The following is a 21,425-nucleotide window of genomic DNA, read 5'->3' as shown; positions in this document are numbered from 1 at the left end:
AATGTGTGCACCACAGGACCATGCAAAAAGCATGGAGTGTCAGATGCAGGTGGTGCTACAATATGAGAAAAGTATTTTAAAGAATATCTACTTAAATTCCCATGGAATCTCCTGTAACTTCAGTCTACAAGACGTGAATTCTAGCATTGTCATTTCAAAGAAATTCTTAGTTCATTTCTATCAGACAGACACTACCCAGTGTACCACAGCTTAAATTATCATTTTCTCAGTATCTAATTATGTATGCGCTCTTAAAACATACAGGTATTTTAGGCTACTGCACTTGTCTTTACAACTCAGTGAAGACAAACAGCACATACATCACTGGCTACTGCAGCTGTTAAGCATTAGCTCCGATAAGCTAATCACCCATCTATTCTACTTAAGAAATTTTAAAATTATCTTCGCAAGTAAATGGGAAGAGGGAAAAATATGTACTGGTGAGGTAACTTACAGAAAGAGATAATTGGTGCATATAAAGGATTAAAAATCTGAAGTTCATGATTTCAAGCTCCTTCTTTTTTCAAGTTACTTCTCCAGATGACACTGTTTGCTTCTTTTGCCCAATAAAACAGAAAGCAGATGATACAAGACTTTAACACAATCCTATCTTGCTTTGCAACAATGACAGAGGGTATTAAAAAGCTTCACTTCTAGGAGCAGAAATATCTTCTGATGAAGTGTTCACAACTAGAACTTGCATTCTGCTTTGACTTCTGTTATTAAGCTTATTCTAAAAATCTTCCCATGTGTTTGCTTTAGGTATAAGACCCTCAAATTATTTATTACCCAAGTTGCTGTTAAGCCTACTTCTACGGTCTACAGAAAATGTGGGTTCTTTTGAGGCTTACAAATAAGCAAAATGTATACTGTTAAAGGAAAAGCTGTAACACTGCCTTTCAGATCTACTGTTATATAAATATGACCACCTTCACGAAAATGCCTGTATATCAGCCTTCCTCACAGTAGTGTTTTTTTTTCTGTTTTAAGAATGTGTTTATCAATAACTTAATACTTTTTACGCTTAACTAATACACTGTTTTCCTTACTGTATCAAAATAAGAGTATTTTAGTTTAAATAAGCAGTTAGAAAACATAAACAATGTTCCACTAAAAATTTTTAGCGGAAGTGCCCCACTGTGTAATGCATCCAAGATACCAATTTAAAAGATACTTTTCAATATTTCTAATTGAAACAGTATTAGTACATGTGTAACCGAGACTGAGCTCATGGCCAATCAACAGAACAAATATAAACAGTTTTTCAGGGATGCAGATACAGAAGTCTGTAATACAGAAAACTGACTTCAAAGTGAAAGATGTTCATGTTTGCTGCCCTACATGCATGGGTAAATACCTTCACAAAGCTTTACCTCTGCCACCATAATGCTGGAAACATTTCAGCTGCAAGGTTTATATTCATCATTTCAACAAGTTGAGGGTATAATGCTATATACAGGGATTTAGAATGAAAGTCCTTTCTTGTCAGAAATTACACTGTGTCATTAATGCAGCAAGTAAAGAACCGCTTTTTTTGTTGGTAGCCTTACCTGGTTAGGTTGGCTAGGAAAACAGGCTCTCCTGGTGTTGAAATCCTCAAATGCTGAAGGCCTTAAATTTGTACTGTTGTAAGGTTCACTGGTTACTACAGTTTCGTGTTGGAAAAGGTGATCTTTCATTAATGAACCGGATGTATTTTCTTGAGTAGTCTAGAATACATAAGAACTCCCTTAAAATGATTTTGCATTTATACAAAACCACACCAAAACCACCAAGTTCATACATAAATGCATTAATATTCTAAATAATGTGTTAGAGGCATCTATAAACACAAGTATTTTCAAATGCACATTTTTGAAGTACTTATAAGTTGTGTTTTCTTTACTCCAAGTAAGCCTTGGAAAATAAGGGTTCCTTCGCTGCAGAGCATACACAACTTGGACATCAGAGATACATGCCTTTGTAACTCAGTTGCCAAATGAGACCAAGAAACCTCTTCAAGAAAGGATTAGCTCAGCCTCTGAGATTATACTTTCTTTAACTACCCACGAGGCTGTCAGTATTGAAAAATATACAACTGGAGGAAAATATTTCTGAGACTAATAAGGCAAAAGCTAGTCAGACCTATTAATAAATTAAAGGCAAGATCCACTGGAAAGGAACAGAAATTAGCTTTAACATATACTGGTTCAATTAAAATACCTAATTACAGCAAGTGTGTATTAAAAACCCCCTAATAATAACTGTCTTTTTGACATAAAGGTTATTACCAGGCAATTTGATACAAAAATGAGACCACGTGGCAATATATAATGAGATATCTGCAGGACATGTGCCACACAGAATAAGGAGGAAGTATGTTTGGGTGGAAAATTGGCTTGTGAGATGATCCAGTTTCTGGAAAGACTAGAAAAACAAACAGTTCTCATTCTTTAACTAACTGGGATATACTTAGGATACAGTACAGCATATTGATACAGATCCCATTGGGCTGCCAAAAAATGTACTGTACAATGTTTTGTTTGTACTGAGAGATGTCGTGAAGTTAACTGGCTGTCATCATCTGATAGCACTGAGAAAATTCTGGCATCATCCAACTTCCAGCAGTGAGAATGCTTCAGCTTTATTGTAAGGATTTGTATATATCAAGAAAACATTAAGTGGGAAACAATAAAAGTACTGCAGAAAACTACTGAGGCAGAGGCAAACCTGAAGTTTTGGCAGGTTAAGTACTAACACTGATTCACTAGTTTTCATTTACCAAAACACTTAAGGAACTTATTCTAGGATTACATTAGCACCTCACATACGTTAAAGCCTAACGTATCAAGTTCTCAGACATCTAGATGAAGTGGAAGTAGCTGTTCTGTAGCTGATCTTCAGGAGAAAGGAAATAATCACATCCCTAAGAATTTATATATATTGTTCAGAAGCACTCAGTGGAAAAAAATTAAAATTGGGGATTAATTAATACTAAAAAGCATATGCCCCATGAAAGACAATAGCTCAATCAGGTTAAAGTTCCACTGAAAAAAATTCAAGACAGGCAAAACTACAGAAAGAAGTACTTTTTGCAGATCCTTGAGCATGACACCACCGCTAAGCAATTGACCTTGCTGTCAAAATTAAATTTTCTGGTTAACACTGCTGGGAAAGGAGTACAGAAGAAATGTTAAAATGACTGGCAAGAGTTAGGTTTCATGGATGTATACTTATTTTAAGAGCAAAAAGCATCAAATATTAGTGCAATCTCAAACATCTTCCTAGCAGGAGGTACTCCTGCAGGTACATTGCCCAATGACATAAAAAGCTTCCAAAACACTGGTTCAAACCACAGGAGAGCTGCACTCAGAATGAGGAAGAAATGTCTACAACTATTTTTGGTTTGAGCAATGATAAAAATGCTTATGAGCAGAAATTATTTAAGCTAGGAACACACTGAACAGCTAGAAGCCATTTTACAAAAACCACCGTGATATGCACTATGTAGCCCCCTTACTCTCCCCAGCTATCATCAACTTGAGTAGTCTAGGGAGAAGGATGAGCACTACAGAAACTACTGCTTCTTCCTTCCCAGGGATAAAAAACATACTACCCACAAGCCAGTCTTTTTCCCTGGGTAAGGTTTGCAACAGCTTGCATTATTTCCTGTCCCTGCAGGTGATTCACACCTTTTTTTTTTGGAAATAAACTACCTATAATATAGAGCAAAAAGGACACATGCACATGCTCACACAGACAGACACTCCCTCCCCTTGGCAGTCAAGAAGGGCTCCATCTAATAAAGGATGCAAGCACTGCTCATCTATTACAGTGCTAACTAGCAGTGCCAGACACTGATGTATGAAATACAAACCTTAATCTTAAAGCAAGCCTTTGTGCCCTATACACAGCAATTATAAAGGAATGCTTTTATAAAATTCCAGCACAGGCACCACAATTCAAGCTAATTGACTTCAAGGACAAATTTGGGGGTGGCAGGAGACGGAGAAAGGCATCCGACCTTTGTAAGGCAAGAACTCAGTTGAGTTGTTCAGAAAGCACAACACTCAGCCTACCAACCCAGAACTACAGGTAAGGGGACACAGCCTCACTTCTGGTATTTATGAAAAATTAAAAGCCATCAGGTCTGTTACGATCTTATTTAGCGTATGAATTTTCACTATGCAGAACTACAGAAATGCCAGATGAATATCCTGAACTCCCTATTTTTAAATAACTGATAGTTTAGATACAGCCAAACCATGTTTATTACTATCAAAAAGGCTTCCTTTGGACAACGCTTCCCACTCCAATGGGACATTTTACGACAAGGTCATAAACACCTGAAAACCCACATTTATAATGGAAACACTGACAACCTGAAGGGAGAGGCCCTAGAAACAATAATTCTATTGTATTGAAAATGCATTTAAGTAAAACCCAAACATGTAAAGTTTTCCACAAGAACTAAGCTTAGTATATTAAATATACAGAATATTAGACACAAACACAGATGCACACATTCCCCTTTTATACTGTCCAAAGCAATTACACCGCCCACATTCAATATCTTTAACCACAGTCTGCAAAGTACAGTACTGGCATAGGTTATTCAGTATCATCTGTAAAGTAACCTACGCCAGTTTTTAATGCACAACGGAAATCTGGTTTGCTCCCAGCTGCTGGTATAATAATTACTGTCCTATGGTTGCTAAGAGATACTCTGAATTTTTTTTCCAAGACTACTAAAACATTTCTGTGCGCGCAGGCAAAAGGATGCTGGGTAAAGCAATAAAATGACTCCAGCTGTAGCTCTCCAGCAGAATTCAAAGCCAGATGACAGCTGTAGAGAAAATGAAAACCAGACTGAGCTTCTCTTCTTCAATTTTTCTCTCCTTACTTCTCCCAGTTTGCCAGAGTTAAGTCTGGGAGAGAATTCAACATTGTTCTGCAAACATTGTTTAAAATGTTCTGCTCTAAAGTAAGTTTAATGATTACACAGAAGGATGGAAGAGACCACATTTCCGTTGCATCCCAGTTCTTGTATTTACTTCCCATGAAGCATAAAAATCTGCTGTTTGATGCTAACCAACACAAGAAGTATTTGAAAGTTTTTGTCCTTAAATTTTTAATGGTAAATTAATGATACAGGTTTCAAAAATATTTGAGTAACTTCTTCCTGCTTTATCTATTTCTAAGACTGATGGAGCAACTATCTTCATATTTGGCAAAGAAACTGTTATAATCGGGTATTATTTCTGATACTGACTCAAATATTACCTAGATTACTCTGAACATTTCACACAGTTTAAAGTAAAAAATAAGGCATTTGACATGCCTTTTTGTTCCAGGGCTCTTCTACCTGAATGTATAAAGCATACGAGAGGTTTTTAGGGATTCTGAGGAAGGACCTAATAAATTAAACCACAAACTCCAAGGAACTCCAAGGAAATAAGAGAGATGGAGATATGAAGAGGCTGTTAGGAATGCTGGTGAGGGGTGGGGTGGGGAGAAACTTCCTCCTCTTTTTTGAATACTACTCCACAAAAAAGCTTAACAAACACAAATAATTTTAGCACCACATATTATTAGATTTATTTTAAATTAATAATATAAATTCATATTACTTTTAGTTCTAGGAACTACACCTAGTCAATTTAGGTGCACTAAATATTGCTAATCTTTAGTGTTCTATCATGTAGTATTTTTTGCTCCATAAAAACAATAGCGTCAAGAGTAAACTATTTCATATTTCCTTACAAGTCATAATGTCAAGTTATTTCTGCAAGTTAAAACCATGAACCTTTTGTTAACACACAAAATAAATTAAATGGTCACTAAATAGTGCATTTAAAGAGGCATATGAAACATTTTTGTCCTCCTTGACTGCATCAAAACCATGTAAGATGGTGTAAGTTGCAGACTCCTTCATATCGACAAAAAAACAATCCATGTACTCATTTCTGAAAGAACATGACAAACTTATTTTTGTGCTTATAATTTATCAGTCTACAGTCTTCTGCAAGTAGTAAGAAACTCAGAAGTATAAGTGCTCCATTTCTTATTACTTCAAAACTGTTGTGTTGGTAGCCTATAAATAATGCCAGTATGGCTGAATCAACAAAACCTGAAGGAAATCAAAACTCAACTGCTCAATTTTTCAGTTCTCAAAAGCAATTTCAGCATTCAAAACACACATAAAAGTACTTCTACATCCATGAACTCTAAATTTCATTTAGATTTACTTATAAGAAAAAAAAAACCACCTGATTTTTACATATTTTTTCAGTTAGGCTAGATGAGTTTTAAAGCAACAAGTTTACATTTAGTAGAGGAAAAGAATCTGAGACAAGCTTTGAATAAACAAGCAAACTGACTTAAAGCAAGTTGCTTGCGTACTACATTCAAAATGTCCAAAATGTCTGGTTTTACACCAAAAAATCCAAACCTCCTACCTGTTTGGTTTAATTCCCAGTATGTATTTCCATATTAGTATATATACATTCCCAGGGTCCATTTACAAACGTTACAGGAAGCCAGCTAGGTCCCCATTAACTAATTTGTGCACTTCTATTTGAAATTAGTAAAACTAAGGCTTATTTAATGATATAAACAATTTGCAAATGATACGTTCATTAAACAACTAATAGTAATTGTAATCATTTAAGCAACCTTTACAAGCAAGTATGAACACCCTTCAGTGATTTCTTTTGATACTAAGATTTTAACATTATTTCTGAACAACAGAGCATCGAAACAATCTATAACAAAGCTATTTCTTCTTAAAATGATTTATTTTATCTTCAGTAAGAAGAATGCTTTTTCTATGAGATTTTAAAAACTGTACAAAAAAAGAAAATAAAAATCTAGTAACCCAGGATAAAGCATAGCGAGCAAAATGTTAGCCTAGAAAGCACAAGATAAGAAATGAAAATCCAAACACTAAACTAAGAGTTGCACATGTAAATTTTGGACAACCCCTATTTCTGCTTGCTACACTTATAAAATGTGATAGTACTTATCACAAGTAAGCATTGGAGCATAACAGCAGTGTCACTGACTAGATCAGAAGGCTGTCTGTATTGATCTTATTTGGATTGTCTTGTTTGTTCTCTGTACTGTTGAATATAACCAGCCAGCAAAATAACTTATGAAGCATTTTTTGCTTTCTTCATCACTTATCATCTTCATTTAAAAAAACAACCCACTGCCAATGAAATTTATGCACAAACTATATTCATACTACAAATATGCACTAAATATAGGACTCCTGCTGTGTAAGAAGACTAGGACAGCGTAGGCAAAACACCTGGGCAGCAGATGATGTAACTGACAAAGGCCTATTAAAATCAGTATTTTCAAGTGCACCTTGATGACATCCTGGGGACTACCATACCAACTAGTGAAGAAAAAAATGAAACTGAAGAATACCAATACACGTGTTACTACAGGGCACAGACAAAGATATGTGCATTAACAAACACGCTATGAAAAGTGTGAAATACCCTTTCCTCTTTTTGATATTCTGCTATTTTAGAAACAGCTTATGACTACTTAATATTTTTAATGGAGGGGCTCCACTGCTTAATTTTGTAATATTTCATGAGGTTAAAAGTTACAGTTATGGGGGACTGTTCTGACAAAATAACAAATATCCCATTGCCCTCATATCCATGTGTCAACCTGCTCTTTAGCATTCTATCCACACACTAAAATGCCCTTGCATAGCTAATACTCCAAAACTTACTCAAAAATACTATTAGACACTTGGGAAAACAGCTTACAGAATAAACAGGGGTGGGGGGATCACTAGTCCTTTTAAACTATAGTGGAGTGGGAAGAAGGGGGGACAAGTCAACATGACTTTTCAAATATATAATGAATTATCTTTAAACAAAATGGTCTGAGCAGGCTTTCAAGTGAAAAAACTCTGGGGTACCAACTTCCACTTACAAGAGTATCAATCTTAAAAGGAGGTAAGAATTAATCATTTGGAGTAGGATGTACACTATTTGGTATATTCTTGATGACTAGACCTGGTGTTTGTAACTAAAATGCTGCAGCCTTCTACACACTGACATTCATAACCCTGCAATTATGGCTTCGGTATTGATACATAAACCTGATTTAGATCAAACTTAACCTAACCAGGGTGGGTTCAGGCTTCCCTGCATTTTTTTTCTTCCCCACTTCTGGTATTGTTATCAATAGGCAATTCTAGTATCATTTATTTTACTTTGGTATGCAGAGATATGGTAAGAGAAACTAGCTAGCTTTTTTGCCTCTAGAAAACAGTTAATTCTTGCCATCTATCCACAGCACGAATCCATAATTAAGCAAAAGTGTGTTGTGGTGAAGTCATGAAGAATGTTTTCCTGTCTGGAATGTAACAGATAATTCTACCAGCCATTTGCACCAAACAGGATTGTCTGTACCTGTAAGTTATAATATATTTTTAAAATAGATATATTTATTTAAAAATACATAAAGTAAACATACATCATCTATTTACATATCTAAATATATGTAATGTTTACACCTATATAGAATAGATGATGTAAACACACTTTTCTCCACTTTCCCAATAAGAAACTTTGCAAACATAAAGAATCGCAGATATTTGCTTCAATTTTGGCATCCTTATATAGAAACAAAATAACTAGGCTGCATAATCAAGAGGTAATTAGTTTCCTCTAATCTCATTAGGCCTGTAGAAATTGCTCAATTATTAATCCTTGCAACAAAGCATGTTTAAACAAGTCTTTTAAAAGCTGATCAAGGATCGCATTAACTTTGGCACACATCTCCTCTACCTTATCAAAATCTCATTCCTATTTTAAATCCAAAAAATGTAATATTTATAGCAACTTTACTTTAAATTGCCTTAAAATAAAGCACTGCAAATAAAGAACAGGTGATTGCACAGCCAACACTTACACAGATACACTTCGACCATAAAATGAAATCAGGAGACTCTTCCACCTTGCCACTGTACAGTATCTTACAGTATCTTCTCTAAATACTTAACTCTCAAGTCTCCTATCATAATTTGATTCTTACCTGTATCTTCAAAGTAGACTGCTAATTTTCTATGGGTGATAGATACACCGCATCTATCTACACCGATAAAGAATTCAATATTGCATAAACGACAAAACTCTTTCCCTCAAGAAACCCCTTAGGAAATACTATCAGTTTTCTGAATTGTCACCAAGACCCATGAGTCAATTTGTTTCTGTACCAGCTTCATATTAACTTAAATACCTACACGCCAAGAAATGAATGTGTGAATAGAGCCAAGACTTTCCCTGAAACTGTAAACAGGAAATGACATGACAAACACACACAGACACGAGTAGGTTTTTACTCAGTTATATTACAGCTATTTACTCTATATATGCATCCATAATATTTGTTTATACTGGCTTTTTAATTACATGGATTCTTGGATACTACCAGGCAGTGCTACACATCAGTGTTACAGTACTTAACACAGTATTTGTGTAAAGCACTACAACTGAAGCATAGTAGGAGGTAAGTTTTTTACCCCTTGTGCTCCTATGACCTATAGGAATTGAATGATGCAAATAAGGATCAATAAAAATTTGCATCTCAATTAGCGACTGCTTTATCTTCAGTGTGGTTTAAAAAATTACCTGAACTTCCACCCTTGTTTGGATGAGATTCTTGTAACCATTGTCTCAGCATGGTTACAAGCTTTTCAACTCTAACCACATAATGGTAGAAGTGTCTATCACTGCAGACTGAAATCTAGGAAAACAAATAGGATGTGTGTGTAAAAGAAGATTCTTGACCCCCTATTTATTTTTTTTCCCCAGAAGAATACTTCATGTTCCCATGAGTTCAAAGAGGACACATAACCTAGAACAGACATTGTAAACTTAAAAGTTAATCTCAGGATGGTTAATCATCCTATTGATTAAATATTGACCACTTAGGTTAGGATAGACAATATTGTAAGTCTTCCAGACAACTGTTCTGGAACATATTTCATTAAAATGAATTTTGCTATTGCTCTTATTTCGCTTGTTCTCATTAATGAGAACAAATACTGTTCAATAAATTTCTTCAAAAATAACTGTGCAATTATTAAAAAATTTAAATACTCACTTGAAAGCAGTCTTCTGCCACTTCAACATCATTTTGGGAGGGTGGATAACCTACAGGAAAAGTAAAAAAACCAAAGCAGGCAAGCTTAATCTCTTTTTATTTACAGTTTACTGCTTCCAGTAGTTCACATCATCCTTCAATATCCAACTATAATGATACAAATATGCTTTTTTTACTTTTTTAAAACCAGTAGATCACAGTATTTCATTTTGATTTTAGTATCATTCATTTCTACATTCTCGATTTTATATAATCAGTGTTCCTAGCCACACTCCTCTCATGTTCACACCTTGTAAAAGCATTTTGAAAGCGTCACCATAAGTTAGAAGGAAGGGAGTATATTCTTGTTAATGTAGCATTTTGAAAATTAAAGGCAGATACATTTGGTTGGCATGAATGCATGCTGTGCTTATTTTGCTATAAATCAGCACAAATTGGCACTGTGAGACCCTAAGAGAGAAAAGGACTCACATGTTCTCTAATTATTTCTCTTGCAGGGATATGGATGATATCAGCACAATTCAAAAGAAGTCATTCTAGTATGTCAGAAAGCATTTCCCTTCAGAAACATGTTTCTCCCTTTGCTAATATGGTAACACACATTAAATCCCCAAATTTACAGCACGGCACAGAATATTTTTTTTTTTAAATTTCTCCCTTTTGAGTTACTTTTTACAAGCTTGAAAGAGATGTTCTTTCCATTCAACAGACACCTGTTCTCTTCCCTCCCTCCCTTTCCTCATCCAGCAATACATTTACCATATTTTCAGCTCAGAATTGAGGCTTGATCATCTTCCGCACTTTGCCCACTAGTTTGCATGAGGTCAGTGAAGCACTGGAACCAGTTAAGTCATATTACTGTCCCATATAAACCTGCCCTCAGAACTACTCTGACAGCTGTTAGCAAACAAGTAAAACTATTAAGTGAAAGTATGTGCAGATAGAAAAAAGAACTCAAGAGGTCTCAAATCATTGAACTTCATAGCTTATCCTCCAAGAACACAGAAGCTGTAACAAGCTTCTGAGAAGATCCAAGTAAGACAATGTAACACACTAGCTTCCTCCATTTCTTCATCTCTAAAAAAAAAAGGCAATGCTTTATTATGTAGGGATGTTTCAGGAAATTACCTTGTTAGTGTTTGTGAAACAATTTAAGACACTTTGATGAATGGCACTTTAAAAACACCAGAAGTACTATTTAAAAACTGTTAAAATCTCAATATGCTATAGATCAATCCAAATTCTTAATACTGTCAATATTAACGTTACGCAAAGTTCTTTGACTTATCTTATTTATTAAATACTCAACAACCCCCTACACCTCTGCTAGCCCCTTCACCTGAAATACGTACCTTGGGAAATATCCTCTACTGCTCTCCGAATACCTCTGTCAAATGCTCTTGCATCAGCAGGACTCTGAAATGTGAGGCCAAACTTTTTGTCATCAATCTTCCAGTGGTAAAAAGTAGGAGTAACTTTGTTGTAAACGAGGTCCTTCTTTAATGTGCATTCCAAGACCACCTTCCAGAAAGAAGACGAGAGGAAAAGATATCATTGACCAATATATCAAATCTGAGAACAAAATGTAGTTTATGAATTACCTGAAAACATACATCATAAATATCCTCCTGTTACAAGGATGTAATTTTAACTTTGTTTCTATTATGGCAAAATTATTTACTAACAGTTGCTGATAAGTGGGGTATGGGTGAAGGACACTATTTGTATCTTCCCAGCCTCAGAAGTATCTCATACCTGCAGCAAGCACTTCTGTTACTACAGGGTTGCTACATGTTCAGCAAATGAAATAGGCCACACCTTGAAAAAACATTACTGTGCTGATATCAAGTATTACTGCATCACTTGGAATTTTATTTGTACACATATTCCATAAAATTTTTGAGCACTAGAGTAACTTTATGCTGTTTTCAGGCCATACCCATTTTCCCCCAGAAAGGCTATCAGACAAGAGAAAATAATACAGGAGAATTGTTTTAAAAACTGAAATTAACCAAAGCTAAAATATTTTTTTAATGCATTACTGCCTGTACCTAGAGACAAATATATTTATGGCTCATGTTCAACTACAATTAAAACAATAATTAGGAATAGTTAACAGAATTATTTGGCCACAAACCCGTTACAGGTATACAGGCATATTCAGTTATGAAGCAAAGTCTCAGTCTTTACATCATATTCCCACTTTAAATTGGCTGGTTTTTAAAATATATTTGCATATGTAATTTAACTGAAAAAATTATTTTATGCAACACTGTTACATTGAATGTTTCTTGATAAAAAAAAATTCAAGGTGAACAAGACAGTATGAAGGGCCACACAGCGATCTGCTCCTGTAGCACTAGGTATAATAAAATGCACAGCAAGACCACCTGTATCTCTGTATTACTAGATTCTGAAAACCTACACTGAGAGGTTACTGAGGAATTCTAATATTCTATCATTTAAACATTAATGTATTTTCAGAATTTTCATTGTTACATATGCAGCTTTTTAAGAGAAAAATACAACATTTCTTATAGCACGTGGAAAAATGAGGTTAATCATAAACAAAACTGAGAAAAAATAATCCAGATTAAAAAAAAATAATCTGTCTGTTCTTATGTATCCTTTTTGTTCTTCCACTCTTTTCCCTGTCTAATTATTACATAGGCAAACAGTTCTTTTTCTCCTGTTCTTCATTATTTATTTCCCCTACCCTACATCCCACCGCTAATCATGTCCTCTTGAGTTTTACTGCCTTTTAGGATGAAGGATGACATTTTCTTTCTGGACATTTAATGCTGAAAGAGTTTACAAAAATTTTGCTACTTCACTCCAAATTCCCTAAATAGTCAACAGTATGTAGATACAGCAGCCTAGAAGAAAGCATAGGAAGGAAACTAATTATTTGCTGTAAATGTGCAAAAAAAGTGCTGCAGAAAAAACAAAAGTATCATTCTGCAGTTCTAAGGTGTATTACATTCTTTGTTCCTTTTGATGATTTTAAACTTGCTTCCTCCTAAAAAGAGGAGTTAAAAATTAAGATCTCTCATGTCACTGCGTTTTCTAGGTCTGTGAGCACTATTGGGCCATCTCTACTATACTAAATACCAACTATTTACACACGGTATTTTGTGTGCAGTTTCACCCAAAATATCCACAAAAAGTACCACAGGACTGATTTTATAGCATCTCAATGAACACCTACTCCCAAAGGACTTAATCCAGATTATACTGAAAATTCATACCTGGATGACAAACATTTTTAAGATAGCAGCACTAGAGATAAACTACTGGATTAAAGCTTTACTGGGTAGAAGATATGATTCTCAAAGAAACCTAAACCAACTCAGAAAAGCCCCAAACCAACACCCCCCAACCCCAAAAGCAACTCTGCTACCACGCATCCCCCCACGTGCAACCCTCAAAACATTTTATAAGACGAGCAATCATTAACAAGCAAATATCCTATCCAACACTGTAACAGTTTTCAGCTTAAGGAAACAACGGATTTGACAGGATGATGCTGTTTTTCATGTCTAAAGCTGTATGAAAACAGACCAGTAAACACAGTAGATATAAGCGGTTAAAGGTATCGAAAGGGGAAAAATTAGTTGCATCAAAACTGTACGTGTTATCAGACACAAGAATCTATACAGGTGGGACTTTATGCCTGCGCTACCAGAGAGAAAACTCAAAACCTGTAGGTCAGGTTTAGCAGTGGGACACAAATCTATAAACACCCAGACTTCGATAGTTTTTGTTGCATCCAGAATACTAAAAAACCCAACCAAACAAAAAAAATCCCAACCATCGCCTAAAGCACATTTTTTCTCCCCCAAAACACTTCTATGTTTTGCAGCAAGAATGTATTTTTTTCCCTGCTAAACATAATGCCGTCAAAGGCTTCTTTATGCTGAAGCATGCAAACTGTCACTGCGGCTGGGGAGGAAGTACCACAACACACATATCTCCAAAGCCTGGAAACGGAAACCAAGCTTTAGGCAATACAGATATTTTTTCGAGTCTTCAAACATCCAAAACTTCAATTATTTTTTACTACACTTTGATACAGTTCAGAATTCTCCCTATTTATGAAGAAGATATCATACTCTCCTACATTGTTACCAAACATCTGCCTTTCAAACCTTTTTAGGTAGCCCTTCCCTAAGATCTCCAGTGATAAGCACAAAGACATGCAAAATTGTAAATTAAGTGGTCATGGCTTTTTAAAAAAAATGCATTTTTTAAAAAACATGGGTTACTGGTCTGTTTTCTTCATCTGGAGACAGACTATAAGACTTCCATACCAATATGAAGCAGCCACCTCAGCACGTAATGGAAAATGTTGCAGAGTCATCAGGCTCGAGACAGAAGACCTCCACATACACGTGATCAAGATCTAAATTCTCAGAGCATAAACAGGACTGTATGTCTACTTACTACTATTTACTGAAAAAAATCTTTTAATATCCAGATGTCACAAGTACAACACTAATGAGTTCATAGCTACTCATAAAAATATTTGCTTGCTACAAGTTTCTTTCCTCACCTCTACAACCTACATTCTTTAAAGATATTAGGAACTATTTAGTTTGTATAGACAAGATAAATCGCTGAAGTCAGAAACTTTGAACTTCAACACTTCAAAACCAAGTGTTTTTAAACAAAAATAAGATGACTATTTAAGAGCTTGGCATCATTACTTAGGGCTTGTTTTGGAAATAAATATGAATAGAACCTTACTGCATTTGATATAAATTTCTATTTTGATAACAGACCCCATAATTGAATATTTCTAGACACTGGATATTATTTTACTAGTTTCCAGGTGTACTTTCAACAGCTTACAGTATTATATATAGACTTCCACAATTTCTCATTCCCAGCCCAAATCTACAAACACCTAAGTATACAGTTTTTGATTAAACTTTTGAATGCCTTTTCAGCTAGACAGAATGAAAGGCTTTTCTCTAGTGTTGGCACCAAGCAGCACGACCTGAGCCTATGCGTACTACAGAGCATGTGGCCCCAGTGCCACCATGACCCTGTGACGTGATTATTATTCTATGCATCCTTTTTTCTTTTTCCAATTCAAAAAGACAATGTACTACAGCCCATCATAATCAACCTCTTCTCAAACTTTAAAGCCAATTTAAAAACTAAATGTACTAGGTTTTTGAAAAGAAGATTTTTAGAAAAGAACAGTATTTATATTCAGCTTCAGCTTTTTCTCTCTCCCTTTACACAATTACCTGTTCTTCAAAAGAAAGGTTTTAAACGCATTTGTCACTCCTGACTCACAATCCAAAAGATACTAGTCATATTTTTTTTTCCTCCTTCAACAAAAACTTGCATGGCAAAGGACTAGAGAAAAAAATAAAGAAAACAGAGAAGTCTATTAGACTTTTCATTCAAGAATGTAAAATTCACCAAAGCCTAAAAACCTGTAAGCTTGAGCCTAGTGTGTGTTTAACACTAGTGCTATTAAGATAGAAGACACAGTAAACACAGTAAAAGAGAGCAGCAGACCTGACCAGGTTAGGAGGGAGTGCAATTGTTCCAAGCAGACTGGCTGGAGCCAGACCTAGGAAAGTGAATATAATAAAGCAGGAAACTTGTAATTATGTCAAAGTCTTCACAAAATACCCTTACATTCCAAAGCAGAGCTAAACAACCTGAGCAAACTAGCAGGGAGCATTCCCTCTCCTAAATTACTTCAATGGTGCCATCAACTTTTGATTTTCTTCTCAGATAACTAGGATGCTTTTTGTGAACGACCTAACTTCTCAGGTATATAAAGAAATGATGAGAAATGCCCCCAACAAGGAACTTTGGTATTTTATGTTCAGTCCCGAAGTATTTTGTTTATACAGCTGACTTACAGACTGAATCTATAATCCTAATTAAATGTGTGCATACCCTATAAAATATATAGGGACATCTGGCACATTGGAATGGAATTGCCAATGTAGCGTCAGAAGCGGTACCTGGAAAAGCAGCAAGTAAAGCTAGTTTACAAGAGATAAAAGTTCTCATTCTTTTTGACTATAACCCTTTAAGAAGCATCTGGAAGATACCTCCAACAAATACCTCACCTATGGATTTCAGGTTGCTTTGGAATAAATTCCACCCTTCTACTGATGCATAAGCTGAAGAATGATACTGGCATCATGATTCCCATGTATCTTCAGCAAAAGCCATAGGTCTGAATTTCACTTGCTCTCTAACCTGAGGTATTTTAAAACCCATGCTTCCCTGTGTCCCAGAAAAGTGTTCCAACTTCCATGCTATAGGTTTTCCAGGATAAGGCAATATCTGCACCTTTTCTGCAAGCTGAGCTAGTGCACAAAAGAAAGACTTACTGGCCAGAGGAAATAAAAATATCATCTAGTTATAAAGGTATTTTAACAGTGTGTAATGGGACTTGGAGTGAGGAAGAGACTCTGTTTGTAAGGATTACTTTCATTTTTAATCCAGAGAAGTATTTTTAAAAATGTCTGTGTGTACCCAGCAAAAAAGGTGATCTGGAAATCGTGGTCCAGCTTACTGCGCTGTAATGACTTCTAAATACTACAATAGTTCACACATTCCTGAAGACACATGTGCTCAATAGCTGAAATGTTTGAAATGGTTTAGGAAGCTTTTTTTAAAACAATATTGCTACCTTCTCTTTGCAGATACTATGGCAGAGCAACCGACTGAACAGTGTACAACTAACTTCAAAGATTATTCACGTATGCAGATCTACACAGTGAGGGACTCTAAAATGAGATCAGAGCAATGCTGGAGCACAGAAACAGCAGATGCAATCTAAGTCTTACTCAGAATCAGATGATGATCAAATTATTTGGTTCCTACTCAGTAGTAGACATAGTGAACCCATAACAACTTCCACTTTTACTTTATTTTTAAGGGGGGGGGAGGGGGGGAAGAAAAGCATTTTATGCCACTGAAGTGATCTTCAACAGTCCTTTTCAGGGTTGTCTCTTTGAGAACACAGCCTTCTCCACTCTTTCAGTTGGAATAGACAATTACATTTCAACTTCTTGGTGTTGTTTTTGTTACTTTTTTTTATGACATATAATAGTCACCTATCAGTTCAATTTGGACTAAAAAACCCAATTGTTTGGCTTCATTAAAGAAAAGGTCAAAAATTGTGCTTTAGCAGTTGAGAATCCACAGGAATATCCTAAGAACAAATGTAAACCTCATTAACTATATTGAAAGCATAAAGTTCAGAACAGTTTCAGAATCAGTGACTGGATCCCTGTCTGGTGTTTCTCTTCCAGTCCCTGCTACCGTCCTTCTAAAAACTGTCATGACCTAGCAATGTCCTCACATACCTGACGTAGGATCTTGTTTCTTTTATGCCAACAGGGGTCTTGCTGAATACTGTGCAACTTTGTTGTTAATTCATTACACATTAGCTGTTGCTTGTAAGTGCAATATTTGAAATCTGAGGAAATACATGCATACATAGCTTCCTTTTACTCTTTTACCGAAGTATCACTGGCTCTACAGTATTCCTCCCCACAGCCTAAATCCGTATTTGTTAGTTCCCTGAGCTTTATTCGACATACACTGGATAGATGTTCTTCCCAGCTGCGTTTCTTCCATCTTTTATCCTGTGATTTTGAGGGGCTCACTTCCAACAGCAACTTCCTAAACCTGCAGTAAGATGAAAATCTGCCTTGCAGACTAGTAGGTCACATCTGGGGACAGTAGCAGGGAAGGGGGGGACAGACAGCCCCAGGATGTGACATACAAAAAACCTAACCCAAACAAAACAAAACCTGACTCAAAAAAATCTTTTCAGGACAACCAAAATTCAGAAAACATTCATACTAACGTGAGCTCTCTTTTGGACAGGAAGAGGAGCAAAGACATTTCAAGCCTTCTACCAGAAGTGGAAACAAAACAAGGCTTGCCCAGGGGAAGCAGGAGAGAGAGCACAAACAGATCAGGATGCCGATGGCTGTGACATTTTCATATGCATGCAGGAGAAACATTGAACCAGCCTTCAGTTCTGAGTGTTTTATTACCCTCAGATTCTGAAGGCAAGCTGTGAATGTCGAAAGTATTAAGAGAAAATTGTCAAGTATCTCTAAATGCAATTAAGCTCCTCAAAACCAGCCTCAATAAGGCTAAAAAAAGTTCTGAAGGGAACTACTGCAAAGTGAGGAAGGAACTGCAGGTGCTCATAGCGGTGCAGGAACACAGGGTACTCTGCTAATAGCACTACGCCTCGCTGAAACAACTGAGTCAGCAGAATTTCTATTTATATGCTCTCTTCCTACAACAGCCACATCAAGGCAGAAAACTCAGCAGTCCTGCCTCAAAAGAAAAACTGGTATGCTTGAGAAAGAATCAGCAGCATGGTCTCAGAAGCAATTCTACCTTTTAAGCTTACACAGGAGTCATAAATTATTGGCAGAAAAAAGTTTGTCACAAAAGTCATTAAGATGGAGGTTTTGTGCTTTCCCCACTTCTCTTTGTTTCCACAGTGAGAACTGTCCCCCCTTTCAGAAACCTATTTGGCACACAAGTAACCAAGCAAGCCTTATTAAGCCAATGTCCTCCTCTGTAGGTCTGCAGGTAGAAATAGCTGGGTTCCTACACCAGTTTTTCTTTTGTGAGGCTGACTTCTGTGATGCCATTCAAGACAAGTTTATTACTGGTATTTTAGTTAACACAGCTGAAAAATGACTATTGCCTATGTGTTCATCAAACCAGATCAGCTCTTGGACCTGTCAGCTCATGCTTTCTTCCAATATAAAAGTTGTTTTTGTGTAAAATGGCTACTTTTTATCATAGCCAAACTCCAAAATTAACTGAATCATTACTGAGGAATTCCTTCAGATTTTGCATTTCTAACAAGTTATCTCACCTTCCAATAATCCTATTAAACACAGTATCATTATGTATAAACAGGTTAACAAGAAGATTTAACTTCAACTCTCCAGTGGAAAAAAACCTGAATAGCAAAACGTTTCCCCAAATGGATGGAAATCTGCAATGAAAAGAGTATGTTTTCAACTTTCAAAAAGATCAACATGCTTAATTCTAGAAATGCATGGTATTACACTTAAATAATTGGCTCTTTAAGGTATACAATCATTGATAAGAAGAAAAGCTCAGCAACAACATTAGACTGAGACTATAAATTTACTTTCTAGTCTGAAAGCAACAATAAGCAAACATCTATTCTTAGGTCCTACGTAGTTTTAATGGGAACATTGAACGGATGTAAATTGTTACCGTTTTATCCCTGAGTCGTTCTCCATGGATAAGAAAATCAGCACAGCTATTCTCTTCCTGGGGAATGACTTTGAAGACTGTGACACAGCTTAGTCCACCCCCTCCAAGTGGTAACCATCCACCACTTGAGTCATCCCGGGTCATCACCACAGCTCGCACTCGTGCATAACTATTACTGGAAGAGATGCAAAAGAAGACATTAGTTTTCCATGAACGCAAATCAGCTAAGTCTAGTTAAAAAACTAAACAAAAACCAAACAACAAACCCACAACCCTGAAGATGTTAATTAACATTGTGGAGGTTCAGTACTTCCTAAGTCACTTAGAAGAAACCAGTCTAAGACCACCCTACAAAATATGCTCCTCTGTACTTCTATATCTTCGTTAATATATGTCGTTAAGACTTCTTGGATCTTACGTGAGATTCCTTGTAAAGAAACTTAACTGGACAATATAGTTCCTCAGAGTCAAAACTGATATTCTTCTAAAAACCTTTACAGTCAGTGATCTAGCTAGAGAGGGCCAGAGGCAGGAAAAGGACAAGAATCAACTCCCGATTTATTTTAGACTAATCATGAAGCCAGTCAGCCACCATGAAATCGCACAGAAAAGAGAACAAGAAAGCAGAAAGAGGTCAGGCCTTCTGCCACTGAAATCTAAACAAGAACAGGCTTCCAGCCAGAAACCCCGCTTCCCTTCGTCCATCCCTCCCTCCTCCCCACGCACATAACCCCTCCTTTGCAAGGGTAGGTCAGGACACACATGCTCTAGGGTTCCAAAACAGAATCAGTTATAGCTACTTAAAACCCGATATTTGCAGTGCCTACCAGCTGGTTCTCTCCTGTATTCGCAGTGTGTGGAAAAATTACTTGCATTTTACAATTTAACAGTTTTTTCCATAATTTAGCATTTTTATTAAATAAACAAATGGTTATCACTTCATTATTTAAAATATAAATTCCTTTTTCAGAGTCTTGGAAAAAATTTTTTGGTGATCTCTCTCTCAGCTTTTATTTCATTTAAATTAAAAGACACGTTCTAGTTTTGGTTATGAATTTGCTGCTACATGAGTTGGAAAAACCCATGGTTTACCACAGATGTTTTAAGAGCCTACATTCGAAGTATGGTTTACTGCGTGAATTCCATAGTCCATGAATGAACATTCCAACACTTCTAAAGAAATAAATGTCACGGTATCTTTTGCAACGTATTTCTGATTGAGGGTTTAAATACTTATGCCAGTTTGCATTGGTGATGTCAAATTTAAGGACTGAAGAGGACATATTAGAAGAGGACAAAGTTGTTCATTCTGTACAAAATTATTTGTGATATAACCATTCACCAAACTGTTGTATTTTAAAATGATCACTGCTTTATTTCCACACACACCCTAAATGTCCCAAAATAACTGAAGGTAGGCTTTTTTGCGTAATTGATATATTATGTTCTCACACACACATATGATTCATGTATATGATTCACTTTTATATATAAAAAAATTTTTTGCTGCAAGTATCTAAAGCTTAAATACATAACAGTTTGCAAAATGGGAAATAAAAACAAGACTATCCAATTTTATCTTACAGGCAAGTGAATTTGTTTAGAGGGACTTTGTTTGCCCCCTCCAAGCTAAGAAACAGCCTCCTCCTCCCCCTAAACATCATAGTCAAAATGACAGTTCAGTGAGTGTTTCTCACCATTTCTGTACCAACATCTTTTAGTAACTCCTCCCACACAGCAGACAAATATAATCAAGAAAAATCCATCCTTCACTGTATGCATCTATCAATGCTAATATCTGCAAATAAAAATGGCTGTATCTTGATGCTCAGTAGTATTACTGAAAGTTGAATCATTAACGGGTCTGTATCACTGTATTTCACTCAGAGGTAAGTTCAGATTGTAGCTGTACACTTCAGACACAGGTAGTCTTTTGCCTCATTTCTCTCAGGTGAAGAGTCTCTTCTGACAGAAACTGAGGACACTGGGACTTTCCTCTGAAACAGTCAGAAATAAGATGTACCAACTGGTTAAACCTACACACTCTTTGC

The 21,425-nt window shown here is 36.0% G+C and overlaps 1 protein-coding gene across 6 annotated transcripts in view; it reads right to left on the bottom strand.

Annotated features, from left to right (window-relative positions):
• Nucleotides 1-21,425, bottom strand: part of SPRED1 (sprouty related EVH1 domain containing 1) — a 59,560-nt gene that overhangs the window by 4,982 nt on the left and 33,153 nt on the right. For 5 of the 6 annotated variants that reach the window (XM_080395889.1, XM_080395890.1, XM_080395894.1 and 2 more), the window contains 4 exons: nt 19,375-19,549; nt 11,466-11,634; nt 10,114-10,163; nt 1,551-1,709 (listed from right to left, as the gene is read on the bottom strand). In XM_080395889.1, the coding sequence (XP_080252015.1) occupies nt 1,551-1,709; nt 10,114-10,163; nt 11,466-11,634; nt 19,375-19,549 (553 nt within the window). Of the gene's footprint in view, nt 1-1,550; nt 1,710-10,113; nt 10,164-11,465; nt 11,635-19,374; nt 19,550-21,071; nt 21,372-21,425 lie in introns of all 6 variants that reach the window. The other variant, XM_080395892.1, reaches the window with a different exon arrangement.

Source organism: Falco punctatus, assembly GCF_963210335.1.
Source record: "Falco punctatus genome assembly, chromosome: 7".
Lineage (NCBI taxonomy): Eukaryota > Metazoa > Chordata > Aves > Falconiformes > Falconidae > Falco > Falco punctatus.
The sequence above is the reverse complement of the archived record's forward strand: the minus strand, read 5'-3'. Positions and strand labels throughout refer to the sequence as shown.